The 18,660-nt window shown below is 55.0% G+C and overlaps 1 protein-coding gene across 1 annotated transcript in view; it reads left to right on the forward strand.

Annotated features, from left to right (window-relative positions):
• The first annotated feature begins 3,534 nt into the window (after window positions 1–3,534).
• RTN4RL1 (reticulon 4 receptor like 1) overlaps window positions 3,535–18,660 on the forward strand; it is a 62,458-nt gene continuing 47,332 nt past the window's right edge. The window contains exon 1 of the mRNA XM_083587852.1: window positions 3,535–3,997. Within this exon, the coding sequence (XP_083443978.1) occupies window positions 3,985–3,997 (13 nt within the window). The 5' untranslated portion in view covers window positions 3,535–3,984. The remainder of the gene's footprint in view (window positions 3,998–18,660) is intronic.

Genomic DNA, 18,660 nt, shown 5'->3' on the forward strand with positions numbered 1-18,660 from the left:
GTCCGGAGGGGCGGGCAGGATGGAGCCCCTCAAGCCCCACCCCACCCCGTCTCTGGGCAGTGCAAGAGCCTCTGGGCCAGCGGGAAGAGGGGCGATAGTCAAACGCAGGCCCAGCTGGCCGAGCCAGGGATCCTGGATCGGGATGGAGAAAAAGGAAGTCGTTCTTCACGCAGTGGATCTGTGGAACTCGCTTCCGCAGGAGGCGGCGATGGGCAGCAACTTGGATGGCTTGGCTTTAAAAGGGAATTGGACAAGTTCATGGAGGAAAAGGCTCTCGATGGCTCCTAGGCACCATGGCTCTGTTCTCCCTCCACGCTCGGAGGCAGGAATGCTTTTCTGCCTCTCAGTAATAGGCGGGAGGGCTGTGTTCAGATCCTGCTTGCGGGCTTCCCATGGGGGCATCTGGTTGGCCACTGAGAGAACAGGAGGCTGGACTGGACGGGCCACTGGCCTGATCCAGCAGACGCTTCTTAGGTTTTGGTGACTGCCGAAGGCCTATGAGACGCCTTCCGGAAGAGCATAAGCAAGGCCTGAACATCGCAGCCCCTCCGCAGCAAAGGCAGACTGCCTTGGGCCCTGGAGGCTCCACGCAGCCTCGGATCTCGGCCCTGTCCATGGAAGACCATCTCGGTCGTCCCCCTCTGCACCCCTTCCATCTTCCCTAAATTGTGGTGCCCAAAACTGGATCCGGGACTCCAGGTGCGGGGGTTGGCCAAGGCAAAAGAGAGCAGTACAATGAACATCCCGTGATTTGGAGCAGCAGAAAACAAGCTCGACCCATCTTCCAACGAAGCGCCCTTCAAATATTTGTAGATGGCTCCCATCAGCTGTGAATTGCATTCCCTGGTCCCCCGCCCCGAAGACGTTCCAGCGACGATTTCAGAAATGTGACCCGATGCTCCTTTGCTTGAAAGCACAACCGGCGTGCGTGCGTTTAAAGTGTCAAAATTGTCCACACCTCCTCAATTTAGCGCGTAGACTCGGAGCGAAGAGACTTAATCACTCCGTGTGCGCGCGTGCGACCGGGTGGAGGAGTCCGGGTGTGATTCAATTACGTGCAAAACAGGAGGAGGGGGAATCTGGCCCGGTCAGACGTTCCGAGGCGATGACTCCGAGCGACGAAAGGAGATGCGTGAAGAAGAGGCTTGAGAGGTGGGCAGAGCAGAGGAGGGAGCGGCTGTTCCAGGGAGCAGATGGTAGCTGGGTGCCCAGGCAGCGAAAGGGAGAGAGAACAAGGCGCTTTCTGGGACGCGAGTGGCGGCAGAAGAGGCCGGGAGGGGTGACCCCTCCTAGAGACCGCCCCGCCCCAGTCAGTTCAGTATTCAGACTCGAATATGAGCCAAATATTTATTGACTTGCGCACTGAAGAGCACCAGCCATCCATTAGCTCGCCAGGCCCTCCATCTACCAGCCGCCTATAGCTCAAGATGGAGCTTCAACATCCAAAGGCAGTCTATCTCCAAATGCCAGGACTCATCCGTTCGTTCCACTCAAATCCCACCTTTTTCTTGCAAGGCACTCAAGATGGTGTGCGCCCAGTTCTTCCTCCTCTCCGCTTGATCCCCACGGCAACCCTGGGAGGGAGGTTACTGGGCCCACCCCCAGTGAGCTTCAGGGCTGAGTGGGGATTCGAACTGGGGTCTCTCCCATGTCTTAGGCAGCCACTCTAACCACTACCTCACGCTGCCTGCCATCTCCATACCCAGTTTGTCCCTGGTGCGGCTGTTGGCAGGAGGACTTGAATGTGCTCCTGGGGTTTGATCAAGGGATTATGTTATTTTATTGCATTTACAGCCCATCTCTCCTCGCCGCATCCCCGCTCCGATGAGTTCAATATGATATACTGTATATGGTTCTCCCCTTCCTCAGTCAGGCAACACAACAACCCCGTGAGGGAGGTCAGGCTGAGAGGCAATGGCTAGCCCAAGGTCACAGCCAGCAAGTTGTATAGCCGAGTGGGGGATTTGAAATCTGGTCTCTCCCAGGTCCTGTGCCAGGACACTAACCACTATGCCACACTGCCTCCCAGACTGAAGCCCCAGAGCCTGAAAGTGCTTGCTGCCTCCTCCCGCAGCCCCGGACCTGACAAATAAGTGTAAGTGTCCCCAATGCAAACAGAACAGATCGGCGAGGTGTAGACGGGTGTCCTGGCCAAGAGGGAACTGGGAATTCTGAATCTTGACCCTTGAGAACATAAGGAGGCGAATCAGGCCAAAGCGTAGCATCGTGACCTCACCGTGGCCAACCAGGTGCCCAAATGGGGAGCCCGCAAGCAGGAGCTGGGCGCATCAGCAACAGCGACGCTCCCCGTTCGGGATTCCCAGAGACCGGGATGGAAAGGCATTTACTGCCTCCGACAGGGGAGGGAGAATACAGCCATCGCGGCTAGTAGTCGCTGCCGAGAGCCTCCTCCTCCTCCATTTGCCTAACCCTCTGGTGAAGCTGTCTTCGCTGGTCGCCTCCTGCGTGGAGGAGTTCCACAGTCTGAGACCACAACTCTCCTGCCTAGCAGGGTTGTCGGAAAGATTCCTGACCTGGCCTGCTGCACGAGCCCCTTTCCTGGCTGGACCAGGCGGCACTCTTGATCTCTCCAGCCACGGGGCTTCTCCTGTATCAACGTACAAAGAGGTGCAAAATGCCCCCCGCCCGGTCAAGGGGCGCCCTAACCCATAACTTCTTCTGCCCCCTCTCCAAAATAGAGAGCCGGGGCGGGGCAGAGCCTGGCCTGCGGCGTGGGGTCACTCTGGGGAGCCACAGGACACCTTCCTCTCCCCGCCGCGGTGCGCAAAGCGCTCTTAGCCTCCCCCTGGCAAAGAGAAGGGGGCGAGAAGCAAGGGGGTCGCCCTAGCTGGCGGGTCTTGGGACAAAGGAGCCTCCACGTGGCGGCGGCGGCGGAGGGCGTGGCGGCGGCGAGGGAGGGTCCGCGCAACTCCAGCTGGTTGCCATGGAGATAAGGAGGGAGAGGGGCTCGCCGTCGCGTTGCCATGGCGGCCGCGGCTGTCTGTCAACTCGCCGCGCCTGCTCCTCCCCCTCCCCTGTCCGGGCTCACAACCCCCTTCCCCCAACCCGTCCCTGGCAGGGAAAAAGTGGGCCGGGGTCCCCTCTCCGCCGCTGAGAGAGACTCAGGGGACCTGCATCGCGTTCCTCCACCTCCCTAGCCCCGTCGGGGTCTTTGTCCCACCAGGGAAAGGCGAGCGCGCCGCGCCTGGGCTCTTTCTGCCGGCCGTCCAGGGGCGCCCCGGTGGCTCTCCGGGTCTTGCCCTCCCCGCAGGGCGCAGAATTAAGCATGGTAGAGATTATATCGGGTGGGGGGCGCTCCCCGTTTCCCGGCCAGGCCCCCTTTTCCGAAGCGAAGTCTCCCTCCCTCCCTGCGTGCGGGCTCCGCCTGTCCCTCCGTGGGGAGCTGTCGGGAGGGGCGCCGCCGCCAAGACTTTCATAAATTTTCGATGCGAAGCGGGAGGGAGGGAGAGCGGGGGGGAGGGAGGGAGGGAGGAGGCGGGGAAGGAGGCGGAGGGGGACCTGGCCCTGCCCAGCCCGAGCCCAGCCCAGCCCTGCCCAGCCGTCGCTGCTGCGGGGAAGAGAGGCGAGGCGAGCTGGGGCGCAGCAGCGCGACGCCCTTTGGAGGCGCAAACCCGAGCGGGTGGAGAGGGGGCTCTGCACGTTAAAGAGGGAGGCAGGAGGAGGAGGAGGAGGAGGAGGCAGCGCGGCCAGCCCGGAGGGGGCGGCTCCCCCCCCTAAAAGCGCCGAGCCGAGCGGAGCCGAGCCGGCAGCGAGCAACCAGGCGCGCAACGGAGAAGGAGAGTCGTCCGACCGCTTCGCCTGCCTTCTCTGCCTGCCTGCCTGCCTGCCGGGGAAACGGTGCCGCCGGCCGCGCGATGCGGCTGCCTGGAGCTCCCGCGAGCCCCGCTCGGATTATCTGCCGCCGTCGCAGTCGCCGCCCGCTGTGAGCGCCGCTCCGGGATCCGCCGCCGCGGCGCCTCCAAGATGCTCCGCAAAGGTGAGTCCGCAGAGCCCGCGAAGGAAGCGAGGGACGCAGGCGGCCGTCGCCAAACTTTGCCGCGCTGTCCGGGGGCTGCCGGACCCAGCCGCGGAGCGCAGGCCGGCAAACTTTCCTGGCCCCTCCGGGGGGAAGTGGGGGCGTCGGGGCTCCTTCCCGCGGGTCCCCGGAGTCGCGCCCGGACGAGAGCAGTGAGCCGCACGCTCCGCTCGGCTTCTCGGGGTACCTGGGGGGGGGAGTAATGTGGCAAAGAGTAAAGAGGGGCGAGGCGGCGGGGAGGGCAGAGCAGTCTCTCCAAAGGGCTGTGGCAGGGGGTCCCCGTCGAACTGGGGAGGCTCAGGTGGTGTCCGGCCTGGAAGGTCCGGAGCGCTGGGCTGAGTCGCCACTTGGGCTTGGGCGGCGCTGCAGGGAAGGAGTCGACGGGGCGTGGGGGGGGCAAGAAGATCGGAGCTCCCAACGGGGTGGGGAGAGGCCGGTCCCTCCCGGCTTCCTCGGGTGTAAGGACGGTTTCTTTTGCTTCGTGATCCGCATTCGCATTCTGGTTCGCGCGCCCCGCTGCCGCCTTCATCTGGGGGTCCCTCGACGGGTCGGGGCTGCTGGGACCTGGCTAGCTCTCCGCGCGCGCTGTCAAGTCAAAGTATGGGGGGCGTGGGGTCTCCCCGTTACCAAATGCGCCCAACTTTGCTGGCCCAATCTTGGGATGTCGCTCTGAGACCGACTTGTGTGCGTGCGCGCGCGCGCGCCCTAGGGTGATGGGGGTCTCAGGGGCGGGCTTGATCCGTGGGGCTGAGCGCGGATCTTTTCTCGGGACCCGACGTGGGGCAGGGCGGAGGGGAGCGAGTAGCTGGTGCGCTCGGCTCTAATCTTTATGCGGCGGCGGTGGGGTCACAGTCGTGGCGGGGTCTCTAAAATCGGCTCAGGAGGCGGGATGGGGAGGCAGATCCCGCGCCTGGGCTCAGGCGCCTGCTCTTGTCACGGCAGCATCTGGCAAAGCGGTGCCACAGAGGCCCCTCGCAAGGAAGAAGGGAGGAAGGATGAGGCCTCGCCCTCCCTCCTTCCCACTCTCCCTTCCCACCCCCACCCCCGCTTTCTGCCCCAGTTTCCGAAGCTTAATCCGTGCCAAAGCAACTGCCCTCCTTCCTGACCGCGAGTCAGGGCCCAGCACCTATTTTTGAAAGGAGCACAGCTTCCTGAGCATGCACAGAGCGCCCCTGAAGCCCGATAGCCAGAATCAGCAGTCCCCTTAATAAAGGGGGGGGAGGGAGACTTTGATGTGGGGGTCAAGAGGTCAGTTTAGGACCACCTCTCCCCCATTCGGAAGTTGGCCACTGGGGACGGGGGGCGGGGCGAGGAAGCTTTTTGGCGCGCGGGGGGCGAGGCGACTTGGCTAAGTGGCCCCGCGATGAATTCTTGCGAGTCTCGAAGCTATCTTTCATTTGGATCTATCTGTACGTCAGCCACGCGGAGGAAATGCAGAAAAGAGCCAGCCCGGCCCGCGCTTCTCTGCCGAGCTAATATCGCCGCCCTGAATAATTCAGCAGCCGGGCCCGCTTCAGGCCACGCCCCCCCCCCAGGAGAAAGACCCCGGCCCCCTCTTGGCACCGGCGGCGGCCTCGCTGGTTCTGGGCCTCGGAAGGAGCAGGTCTGCTTTGGAGGGAGAGCAGCTCAGCCCCGGACCCCTCCAGGTCTCCAGCAACTGCCTCCAGGCACATATTTGCATCTCATTTGCATATAGTCGAAACAAAATAAAAAAAATTCTTTCCAGGAGCACCTTAGAGACCAACTAAGTTTGTTATTGGTATGAGCTTTCGTGTGCATGCACACTTCTTCAGATACACAAAAGCTCATACCAATAACTAACTTAGATGGTTTCTAAGGTGCTACTGGAAGGAATTTTTATTATTTTTTATTTTGTTTCAACTACCGCAGACCAACACAGCTACCTACCTGTAACTATTTGCATATAGTCATCTTTGCATATTTAGGCGGCCATTCAGAGGGACAGTCAGGACAGAAGCAAAGTTGAGGTTGTTGTGAGTGTGTGTATGTGTGTACCTGGGGATATAAACACAGGCACATATATTCTCTCATATACACAGAGATTTAATATTATCTAAATATATCTCACATACATATAAAACCAACTTTGTTTCATGCAACCCACTTAGGTGTGTTTTTTTAAATCGATTAACATGCCACTTAATCTTGCCAAATATTTGTTTTATTTATTTATTTCATAAACTGCTTGGGAGGGTTGTTGTTGTTTTTTTAAAAAAAACTATCAAGGGCTATATATGTTTTATTAAATCAATCAATCAATCAATCAATCAATCAATACTGTATCTCGTTAAGAGACCTGCAAGAAGACAACCCGCAAAGCAGTTATCTAATGGAATAATGTAAGGAAGAAGGTTCAGGAGATCCTAAGGCTGGGGCCAACGACTTGAGGCTAGCCCTCCCCACTTAACACCCCTGAATGGCAGTATCTGTCAGTAGATCTGGAGAAGCCTCTGAAGATCCCAAGGGCCTGAACCAGGCAGCCACCACTAGCCCCCCTTGGCTGTGCTCTTGCTCCACCGTTGGGGGCAGGATGCTGGGAACCCCAAGTGGGGAGAGCAGCTGGGCTTCCCTTGGGGGCCTCTGGTGGGCCACTGTGAGGACAGGAGGCAGGACTAGGGGTGCATTTTTTAGCCTGGTCCAGCACGGCCGGTAGAGCTGTTTTTCTGATGCATGCCCTGGTCCCAGCACAAAGGGCAGAACATGGACCCCTGGGCCACAAACACCCCTTTCCTGGGTCCTGACCTTCTGTTGGATGAGGCTACTGGAAAGCATTAACTTGATTTTAATTAATTTTTATAATGAAATATTTTTAGAATGTTGGATTATTTGATTGTTGTTAGCCGCCCTGAGCCCAGCTTCGGCTGGGGAGGGCGGGATGTAAATAAAATTTATTATTATTATTATTATTATTATTATTATTATTAATATTATTATTCACATCACGCAAACTGTTTAGAGAGATAATTTCCCTCCAGTAAGTGGTATACAGTGGTACCTCTGGTTACGTGCTTAATTCGTTCTGGAGGTCTGTTCTTAACCTGAAGCACCACTTTAGCTAATGGGGCCTCCTCCTGCTGCTGCGCTGCTAGAGCACAATTTCTGCTCTCATCCTGAAGCAAAGTTCTTAACCCGAGGTACTATTTCTGGGTTAGCGGAGTCTGTAACCTGAAGCGTATGTAACCTGAAGCGTATGTGACCCGAGGTACCACTGTATAAATTTTGCCAGGTAAATAAATCTGGCCAGGACTGGGGTTGAACTGTGGAACTCCCTGCCACAGGAAGCAGTGTCAGCATGGCCACCAACTTAGAAGATGAGCAAAGCTAATGATAAGGATATCAGTGGCTATGCTCCTGACAACCAGTTGCTAGAAAGCACAGGATCGGAGAGGGATCTCTTGCTCAGATCCCGCTTGCTGGTTTCCCACGGTGGGGGGGGACTGGTTGGCCACTGGGAGGGGAGGACGCAGGACTAGATGGCCCACTGGCCTGATCCGGCAGGTTCTTCCTGTGTTCTTAAGGCCCCCTCCCCTCACTAACCGAGTCAACCATTTGCACATCTGAGGTTGTTTTGCACATTTTGCTTATTTTTCACAGTTCTCTAAGTTGCTTTGAGGTTTTGTGGGGGAAAGAGACATGATGATGAGAACTCCCAGCAACCAGCAGAGCCACAGAGGGATGATGGGAATTGTAGTCCAGCCGGAGCTGGATTCTGGCCAAGGCTGCTTTGTTGGGTGAAGGGGCAGACCCCAGTCCTGGGAATGGCAGGCAGCCTGGTTCAAAGGGGCCAAACCCCCAAGGGAGCACTGCTGAGGGTCACCTGAAACAGCCTCCTCCACCAGGACTGGCTCTCCTGCCTCTGTGAAAGGGCTGCAGCCACAGAGTTAAGACTGGGGTCCCCACTTCTGTGCTTGAGGAGGAGGGTGGGGCAATTCTGGAGGTTGTTCCTGAGGGACCCACCACACCCCAAAGCTTTTTAAAACCTATTCTAAGTCTCTTTAGAATCCAGTGCCTGAGCTTGTCTCAGGACACATATTATAGGACCTGGGGTGGGGGCAGGCAGGGACCTTTTCAATCCAGGGGCCTCATTCCATCCCAGGCAACCTTATGAGGGCCACTTTGGACATTGGACTAGATGGCCCATTGCATCCTTTCCAGCTTTAAAATTCTAGGATTCGATGGTGGGCGGAGCCAAAAACAAAAGTGGGCAGGGCAAGGAATGTGAATGGTTAGCTGGTGTCTACACTTTCAAAGCCTCTCTCTCTCCACCCTCCATCGAGGCAGCCCAGAGGCAAGTGCAGAGTTCAAGGACACATTTGCAGTCTTGCACAAGCACTCAAGGATGGTGTGAGGCAGAGCCAGTGAGAGGCGTGGGCTGGGGAAAGCCCCAAGGAAGGCGGAGGGGGCTCCCAGTCTGTAGGATCACAGGAGTGTCTTGCAGTTCCTTGGCCTGACCTGCCAATGCAGGATCACCCTCAGCCCATAGCAGCTGCTCCTCTCACCCAACATGCCACTCAGAGTACAGAGCAAATGGCTCTGGATGGCTCGGTCTAGTGAGCCGAATCACATGTAGCTATGGGAGGTGGCGCAGATGTGTTTTTGTGGGGGCAATAGGCTCCTTAGCCACTCTGAAACGCCTTCTCAGATCCCTTCCAGGTTCCCTTGCATGAGATGTCAGGATGCTGAGATGCTGCCTAGAAGGGTCTGTGTGTGGTCCAGGCAGATAGAGAGGGAGCCTTCCAGATTCCTGCCCCTCTCCCTTTGACCTCTGTGCTGACCTGTCCTTTGAAGGCCAAGGGAGGTGTGTTGGCTGCATCCCTTCCCCTTCCGCCTCTCCTCTCACACTTTTGAGGTCCTCTTGAAGAGCAGAGCTTCTTTGCCCCTCCAGCTGGTTAGTGATCCAGGGCGATAGAATCCTGCCCAGTGCACTTCCCTCAATAAACACCAGCTTCCTTCTTTTATACTAACTCTCTCAGACTTCAGAGGTCTTCTCCAAAGACCCATTTCACCCAAGTTTACTTCTGCTGTTGCGTACACGCTCCGGAAGCCAACTGGAGATTCCTTTGGCGTTCCCAGTTCCCAGAGCATCAGGGAGCTCCAGTTCTTACACCAGGGATAGTCAGTGGGCTGGGCTGTGGGGAACAGCCCTCCCCACCCCAGCAACCCCATCCATTCTTTTAACATCAAGGTGCACTTGACATTTTGAAGACTGTGCCACTTGCAAAAGAAAGGGGCTTAATTTCAAAAGATGAATAAGGAAATGGGGGAACCTACACCTTGCCCCCCCCAATCCTAAGAACAGGCCAACCGGATCAGATCAAGGGATGCAGGCAATTCAGGAGGGTTGCTGCTTTGGTTTAAGGCTTCCCCAGGTTGGGGGGGCATAAATAAAAGTTTAAGGCATGGGGATAGGAGAGGTCACAAATGACAGTCTCTCCAAAAGAGTGGAATTAGTGAGGAGATGAAAGGAGCCCCAGACTCCTAGCAGTAGAAAAATGGCAAGAAATGAGATCCTGGTGGAACATTAGGAAGAAATTTCTAAGCCATTTGATGGGGGGAATGGATGATCTTGGAAGGTGGCAGACTCAGGTGGTCACCTGTCAGATATTTTTTTAGCCATGGCTCCTGCATTGCCCCTTCCAACTCTACAATTCCATGATTCGATGGAAGAGGAAGCTCAACATGTCCTACCAAAGAGATGAGACCTTCCCAACGCAGGAAAATAAAACATGTGTCCAGAGATGTCACAGATGAATGGTGAGGCATCTTGGGGCTTTGGCAGAGGAGACGGAGCCTAAATATTTAAATAAATAAACTGGCGAATGGATTGAGGAGAAGCAGAAACGGTGCCAGAAGGCCCTGACCAGAGCAAGAATAGGCTTTTCTCCAGCCAAGTTGGGGTAGACAGCCAGCGGTAGATAATTGGGACCAGGGGAGCTGGGTTCAAGTCTTGCCTCTGCTATGGATTTGTTTTCCAGACTTGGGAAAGTCACTCATTTCTGGCTCTCATGGAAATGATACTTTTCTTCTTTTCTTTTTTTTGGAAGCGGAAAACCTTTATTTGAATCTGTGGCAGGGACGTAGTTCTGGTCTCTGCACTCCAGAAAGGAGATTGTAGAGCTGGAGGAGGTTCAGAAAAGGGCCGCCAAAATGATCGAGGGGATGGAATGACTCGCTCCCCTATGAAGAAAAGTTGCAGCATTTGGGACTTTTCAGTTTACAGAAAGGACAATAGAGGCTTATAAAATGATGCAAGGCCTGGAGAAAGTGGACAGAGAAGTGTTTTTCTACCTTTCTACGAACACATGAACTTGTGGATATCTAATGTTGGGAGATTCAGGACAGCGCAGAGTTAAACTCTGGAACTCCCTGCCACTGGAGGCAGTGACGGCCACCAACTTGGAGGGCTTCAGAAAGAGGATTAGACAAATTCATGGAGGAGGAGAGGGCTATGGTGGGCTACTGGCCAGGATGAGCTATTGCTCTGCCTCCACAGTCAGAGGCAGTGATGCTTCTGAAATACCACTTTCTGTGAATCTCAGATAGGAGAGCCCTGCTGTTGCGATCAGGCCTTTCTTGCAAGCAGCCCATTTGCGGGGGACAGGATCGGGTTGGCTACTGTGAAAACAGGATGCTGCACTAGAGGTTCCCTCCGCCCCTTGGTCCCTTCTGCTGATCTTACTCTCCCTCTCTCTTCCGCACCTCCCTTTAACCCCGGTGCAAAACTGGAATCCCAGGCTTGTCGCCCCACCAGATCCCTTGCTCACTTCGAGGGCTGCAAAGACAAGGAAGGTCCTTAAATTATTTATTTGTGGTATTTCCGTGTTTCCCCGAAGCCAGATTACATCAGAAGTTGAAATGCAAAGTAACACACGCATAACAAAGGCGGGATAAGAAAGATATGGCAACAGAGAGACTAAGCCAGGCTGTGCTGAGTGAGTCGGAAATGAGAGTTGGGTGTTTGAGTACACATACTGACCTATTAGCCACCTCACGCCCAGTTGGAGAAGGTTCCGTCCGCCATCTTGATTCGAAATGGTGTCCCAATTTCATCAAAAGCCAGGTGAAAACCTGCTTTGTGATCTTGCTGTGATTCCTGCATTGCAAGTTGTTGGGCTAGACCAGGGGTCAGCAAACTTTTTCAGCAGGGGGCCCGTCCACTGTCCCTCAGACCTTGTGGGGGGCCGGACTATATATTTTTTTTTGGGGGGGATGAATAAATTCCTATGCCCCACAAATACCCCAGAGATGCATTTTAAATAAAAGCACAATTCTACTCATGTAAAAACACGCTGATTCCCGGACTGTCTGAGGGCCGGATTGAGAAGGCAAATGGGCCGCATCTGGCCCCCAGGCCATAGTTTGCCTACCTATGGGCTGGACGACCTCAGTCGGTGGAACAGGAGACTCTCAATCTCAGGCTTGTGGGTTTGGGCAAAAGACTCCTGCATTGCAAGGGGTTGGACTAGATGACCCTCGTGGTCCCTTCCGACTTGACAGTTCTATGACTCTGTGACCCTTGGGGTTCCTCCCAGTTCTATGATTCTGTGTTCAGGGAAGGTGCCCAAGTGCACAACAGGCAGAAAAACCTGAGCCTTCCAAAATATACAGCAGGGGGGAAGAAGGGGGCTGGGTGAAACCAGAGGTGTTTGTGATGTGATAGAAATAAAGTGTGCTGGGTGTGCGTGTTAATCCTGGCCAACTCATCCCTGTTACTGCTGCTGCTGCTCCCGGTCTCCTCATTTCACCTCTCATCCCTCTGTTTTGACCAGCGGGAGAAGCCTCTTTCCCCACATCCCCCCTTTCATGTGAGACCCACTTGGAAACAGGGAATTTTCCTCTTATTTAGCACAGCACCACCACATGGAGCTCCCTGCTCTGTAGGAGTGGTCTCTCACCCTTCCCTTCATGGTCTTGCCCCGTCTTTCCAATATTTGAGGTGGGAGGGCCATAGCTCAGTGGTACAGAGCACCTGCTTTGCATGCAGAAGGTCCCAGGTTCAATCCCTGACAGCATCTCCAGGAGCGAGCCAGCATTCAATCACACTGAACAAGCTGGAGTTAACTCTTCATTAGCAAGACAGTGTCTGCACAGGAGTGTCCATCCTATGAGCATGTCAATTCTTCACTAGGTCTTGCCCCCCAGGAAGCAGTTGCAGAGAGTGAAGGCCCCGCCTCCCCACAGCTAAATTCCCTCAAGTAATCTGAGACTGTGCCTGCTTGCAGCCATTCTCTCCCCCACCCTTTTCATGCCTCTCCTGGTTCTGGGAGACCAAGTGGGAGGTGAGTGTGTCACAGCAGGAGCAGGAGACACCTGTGACTCTTCCCCAGCCAGACTCATCTCTGCCTCTTGGCTTCCTTCCTCTCTTGCTTCAGCTTCTGCCTCTGATTCTGGGCTGCTCTCTGCCACAGACTCTCCCAGCTCACTAAGCCCTGTTCTGCTTCAGCTTCCAACACCTCCTTCTCCCAGTCCTCTCCCTCTGACCGCTCATTGTTGTCCCATCCTCACATCCCGGGCTCTGAACCTTGTTCCCTTGGGGTTTCCCCAGCCGGTTCCTCCCACCAATCCTCTGCATCCAAACAGTCCATGACCCCAGATAGGGCTAGGAGACAGTCCCTGCCTGAAACCCTGCAGGGCCATTGCTGCTGGCCGGTGTGGATGACACTGAGCTTGAAAGGCCCTTGGCAGATGTCAGCCTCTGGTCAGCCAAAGGGAGGGCTCTAGATGAACTCATGGTTTGGCTTGGAATTAAGGCTGCTTTCTTTTCTTCCTCTGTGTAAACATCCCAGTATGATTGACGGTGCCTTGCAGGCTCCTTGCTTGTGGGGAGAAAATAAACACCTGAATCTGTTGATTGACCTGGGTCTGCCTCTGGGGGGAATCACAGCGCTGCCTGGGAGCTGACAAGACCCCCTGGGAAGAGCAGCTTCTGGGGAGAGCTGGGTTGATCTGAGAGCTCTTTTTAAGAACATCAGAAGAGAGCCCGGCTGGATCAGGCCAGTGGCCCAGCTGAACCAGCACCCTCTTTTCATAGTGGCCAAGCAGATGCCTCAGGAGCTGCTGCTTTCTCCTTGTCTGGAGCCATTTAAGCAGAGCTCTTAGGTTCCTTCTGCAATGCCCAGCCAGACGGCTGCCAGGGACTCCTAGCGGGTGCTGCAAACAGAAAGGGCCCTAATGGGGCAGGAAAGTGAGGTGCAGGTGTGGATCACAGCCCCAGGACACCCCACGTCACCCCACCTTATCTTTATTGGGCTCGAACCAAACACCTGGTACTTAGGGAATGAGGCCTAGACCTCCTTGCCAGCCCCACTGGGGTGTCGTCACCTCCTTCAAACGGGACAGCAGATGGAAATAACCCCAGACCCAGAGGAGAGCTAGTTAGCGGCTGCCTCTAATCCAGATTAAGGGGCTTGCAAATTGAGAGCAAGTCCTCTGATCGGGAGATGCCTGCAAGACGTGTAATCCCGTTCACATGGCGAATTAATCCAGATTAACTCCCCCCCCCCCAACCCTGGTGTGGAGAAGGGCCCCTTCTCTTAGCCCTGGCTGGTGATAGCCTAGTTTGACAGCCTTGGGGGCTCATGGGGTGAGGGGGCTTTGTCAGGGTTTGCTGTCGTGCGAGTGTGTTGAGGGGGTATTATTGTTGGTGCCCTCTTGCCGTGAGGGGCTGTGTCACCCCAGTGTGGGGAGGAAGCAAGGCAGGCCAGGGAGCTCCTGGAGCGACAGACTCTGACCCGGCAGAGCCGTGTGGGGAGAGGAAGGTCGCTTCAAGGTCAAGGCATATGGCAAGGTGGTTGGGCGGGAGTGGGATGGGGGCCTGCAGGAACCCCAGCAGAGACGGTGTGTCCCCCCCCCCCCACGCCTCTATTGCTTTGCTAAAAGGGTTCACTTGGCAGCTGGGCAAGAGAATCGAATTAAGTTATTTGCACTTAGTTGCTCTTCTAATGCAGGGAAGGGAGCCTGCAGGGAGAGTCAGAGGGAGGGGCAGGAGGGGGTGGGCACAGAGCTGGCCCGGGCTTGAGGGCCCCCGCACACAAAAAAGGCCTTCTCTTTCTGCTCTCCAGGAACTGTGAACCTGCTTCTCCAAGGTAGGCAGCAGCACCTGGGCTCTGCAGAAATAAATGTCAGCTCTAGCATTTGACAAGAGCCGCAGGGTGCAGATCCAGGGGTGTGTGACTGTGGTTTTGCCCATGCTGCTATGCATGACCCCTGAGCCCCCAGACCATGTCCCACCACTGGAGGCCATCAAATTGTACAGTAGGAAGGGACTGCCAAGGGACATCTAGTCTACCCCTAGCAACGCTGTGTGTTCAGAGCTGTGTACGTGTGTCACCCACTCCTCTAAGCCAGTGGGCTCCCTAATCTCCATTATTTATGTGTTGCCCTTGTAGCCCTCTGATTTCTCAAGGGAGCGTGCCTCGCTCTCCCCTCATTTAAGCGCCACAACAACCCTGTGAGGTGGGTGAGGCTGAGAGGCAGTGCCTGTTTTCCAAGGTCATCCAAGGGGATTTGACTCTTGGTCTCTCCCAGGCCTTCGCTACTTGGGTGCAGGCAACCAGAGACCAACTGGCAGCTTCTCAACACCCCAAGGCAGCCACTCTTCCTGGGGGACGAGGACAGGACAGAGAGAGGGAGGGAGCGGCGGCAGCAGGGTTCTTCTGGGACTGTCTAGGGCAGCCTTTCTCAGCCTTGGGTCCCCAGATGCTGTTGAACTACAACTCCCATCACCACTAGCTAGCAAGGCCAGAGTTCAGGGATGATGGGAGTTGTAGTCCAACAACATCTGGGGAGCCACAGGTTCAGAACCGCTGGTCTAGGACTTGGAAGCCTGTCCTGGGAGACTTCCCTCCTGAACAACAACAACAGGAAATCAAAAGCTCTCTGCACATGCTCTCTTTTTCTGACACCACACATCACCTGGGACCAGGGCTTGGTATTGAAGGTAGAGATTCTGAGGCCCAGGTAGCTGGTCTGAGAGGGGTCCCGGAAGGGATTCCCGTTGTGAGGAAAGGTTGGGGAGAAAGGCAGGAGATAGGGGCAGTCAGGCCACCCCCTGACCCTAGATGGGGGCACAGTGGTGGTTATGGGAGACAGTTAATTCAGTTTATTTTTTAACTGCGAACCATCCCGATTCATGCTTTCGAAAAAACGCAAACTGAAACTCGCCCGCCCTTCAGAAATCTGCACTTCTCTGAATTTTGCAACACAGTTCTCCATACAGAAATGCATGCACTGGGTTTAAGTGTGCATATAAATGAATATATCAGTGAAAGTAACATGCCAAAAGGGGCAGAGTATTAGAGAAAATTGCTCTACAGAAATGTGTTTGTGAGGAGGAATTTGACTAAGATGCTGAGGAATTTTCAGGAAGCTTTTTTTAATAAGAAAAAATTGTATTGCAGATTGCTGCGGAAATGTAAGAGAGCTGAATTTAAGATTAGGAGTGAGATTAGCATGAGAAATTGAAATGGAGCCCTCCCTCCCTTGGCATTTGGCTTGAGGGTGGGGCAGCCTCTTCTTCCTGTCTTCTGGATAATGGACAGCCTTGACATTGCAGCCCCTTCCTCTTAGCCTTTACTAAGACCATCCTCTCTCTTCTCTGGCCCAGAGAGCTCAGGAAATAGCCCTGATGGTCTGCTTCAGAGGGGCCAGCGGGTGGGGTGCTCCACTGCCCTCTTTTATCCTCACAACAGCCCTGCGAGGTGGCCTAGGCTAGGCTGAGAGGCTGTGACTGATGCAAAGTCAGCTAGGGAGCTTAGGAGCGTAGGAAGCTGCCCTATACTGAGTCGGGCCACCGAGTCTGGCTTAGTATTGCCTACACTGACTGGCAGAAGCACCCCAGGACTCTGGGGAAAGGGTCTCCCTCAGCCCTTCTCTGGGAGATGTCGCTGGAGGTTGAACTCAGGACCTTCTGCATGCCACGCAGGGCTCCCCCACAGAGCTGGAGCTTTCCCCTTAGAAATATAGACTATAAGAGCACGATCTCTCCCTCGGGAAGTGGCAGACTGTGGTTCCGTGGAGGTTTTTAAGCAGAGGTTGGATGGCCATCTGTCTTGGATGCTTTCGCTGAGATTCCTGCATTGCAGCGGGTTGGACTAGATGGCCTTTGGGTATCCCTTCCGACTCTACATTTCTTTGATTCTATGATAAGGCTGATAACCCTGCTGGATCACCTAGTCCAGCCTCCACTTCTCACAGATTCCCCAAAGGGAAAACCCCAAGCAGAGCCGGAGGGAAGCAGCAACTCTCCCCACCTGCGATTCTCAGCAACCAGCATTCAGAGGCGGTGGCTGAGATGGGATTTGAACCCAGGTCTTCCAAGTCCTAGTCCAACACCCTAACCACTGCGCCACGCTGCCTCCCGGTGGTCTTACCACAGCCTCCCATCTCGTGATTCTGCTCTTTCCTTCAATCAGCTCGCAAGGGCTCCTTTTCCGTCTCCACAGCCAGCGTAGCGATTGTAGTAGTACTAAACGGGGGCGTTTCTCTGATGCTGGATTTGAATGATGGCCTTGTGTCGGGTCCTTATTCCCCGTTTTGTTTGGCAAATTTATTGTTTCTATTTTTAGTGGATCTTATCGTGGATGCGTGGCGTTGCTCTCTGGGCAAGGTGCTTTGAATAATTCACTGCCCCAACCCCTCGAAAGGTGACTAATGAGCAAATCACCCATTGCAGGGACCGGGGCACATATTGGGGCCCAGGAACTGTAGAGTTGTAAGGGGTTCCAGGGGTCCTCTAGTCCACCCCCCCTGCAGTGCAGGAATCTGTGCCCCACCCATTTCCCCCACCCATAGCCGAGAGGGACTTTGCCAGCCTCTTCGTCTCCAATGCAGAGGAGCACATTTGAGTTTCAGCTCCAGAACGCAGCAGGCGGGCTATGGGAGTCCAAGTCTTTTTACAGGGACATGTTTTGGGGGGGGGGGTTCCACCCCATTTTTAACATTTCAGGCTGTTTCTCAATTTGCAGTTGCTCCATGTCAGAGTAGACACTACTATGCTAAATGGTGCAATGGCCATTTGGGTTTGGGTGGTTAGAGGTTTGGGGTGGTTAGAGAATCATTGGATTGGAAGGGACCCCGGGGTCATATATTCCAACCCCCTGCAATGCAGGGATAATTTCAATGCAACAGATGCAAATTTTGCCTTTGTACAGTAGCTTGGTTTTGAGTCGCTCTCCTCCATCCAGGCCAAGCAAAGAGGCACTATTAAAAGCCAGACTCAAAGAGGTTGTGAAGAAGGGCTGTAGTCCAAGGAAGAACCCCAAGGGCCAGGCAGAGAGACATGGAGGGCCACATCTGGGAATTTGGGGCCGCTGATCCCTGCGGTGGACTTGGCCTCCGATGGAACACTTTCCCCCAAGCCAGTAAGAAAGCAAAGACTCTCTTTGTGAACTGTCCTCACTCGGAGTGTACCAGCAAAGTTGGGCGCAAGAGCTGGTTTAGGATGCCAGGCTTTTCTGTAATCCCATCCAGACCCCCAGCACAGCTGACCCCAAACAACCCCACCCAGAGGGGTCTGTGCAAACAGAGGAAGGAGGGATCAACATCCTTCTCTCCCTCATCTTGGCAATCCGGTTCAGCTCTCCTCCTTTTTCTGTTTGTGATTTCCAACCCCCCCCCAAAAAGCCCGCATGAAAATCCATATGCAAATCTCCGTGTGCATTTCACTTGCCGTACAGCAAACCTCGTACGACACATTTTTGCACTTCCTTTCCTTTGAGTGCACCCCGTTTCCCTAACAGATGCTTTTTTGGGTGTGCAAGTTTAGGGGTGGAGACCAGACACATGGCAGAACTCAGGGAAATGTTGGGTTTGGAAGGACAACAACCATGTCCCAGCCTTGGCTCAAGAAGTGCAGCTGAGGTCAATGTTTCATGAAAATGGAACACACTTCTCTCCTGTCCAGAGGGGCTGGGTAATCTTTTTGGGGGGAGAGCACTGGCCAGCTGGGAAAATGATGTCACGACAACAGTGACAGAGGCCTGGAGCCAGGCAACTGGGGAACCTGGTGAAGCCCATGGAAGGAGCTGGACCACAGCAGAAAGAGGGCAGGAAAAGCAGGGGTGGGAGAGATGAAGGCTTGAGGGAGAAGGGACTGCCCTTGGAGATGAACTGCAGAGGCTCCCTGATGAACACAGGCCTGGAAAGCTTCAGTGCACATCTTTGGGAAAAGGATTTTCCAAAGGACTGTGTTACTATCATGGATTTCCCCTGCTCCACGTCCCAAATTCAAGCAAGCTTCCGTTTGGACTTTGGAGGGGCTCTCTGGGAGGGCAGGCACTGTTGGGGTCTGCGTGTGAGCATGCTTTGCCAAGGACCCAAAGACTGGACAGATTCATGGAGGAGAGGGCTATTGATGGCTCCTAAGCCACGATGGCTCCGCTCTGTCCTCCTCTGTTGGAAGCAGCAATGCTTTGGAACACCAGTAGCTGGAAGCTGCAGGAAGGGAGAGGGCTGTTGCACGTTCAAATCCTGATTGTGGGCTTCCCAGAAGAGGCATCTGGTTGGCCACTGTGGCTCTTGGACTGGACCAAGAGCCCGACTCCTTTGTACACCTCCCTCCCGTCCATCTTGCCTGGGACTGGCAGTGCCGATCCAGCTGGACC

This window comes from Podarcis filfolensis (assembly GCF_964270895.1).
Source record: "Podarcis filfolensis genome assembly, chromosome: 15".
NCBI lineage: Eukaryota > Metazoa > Chordata > Lepidosauria > Squamata > Lacertidae > Podarcis > Podarcis filfolensis.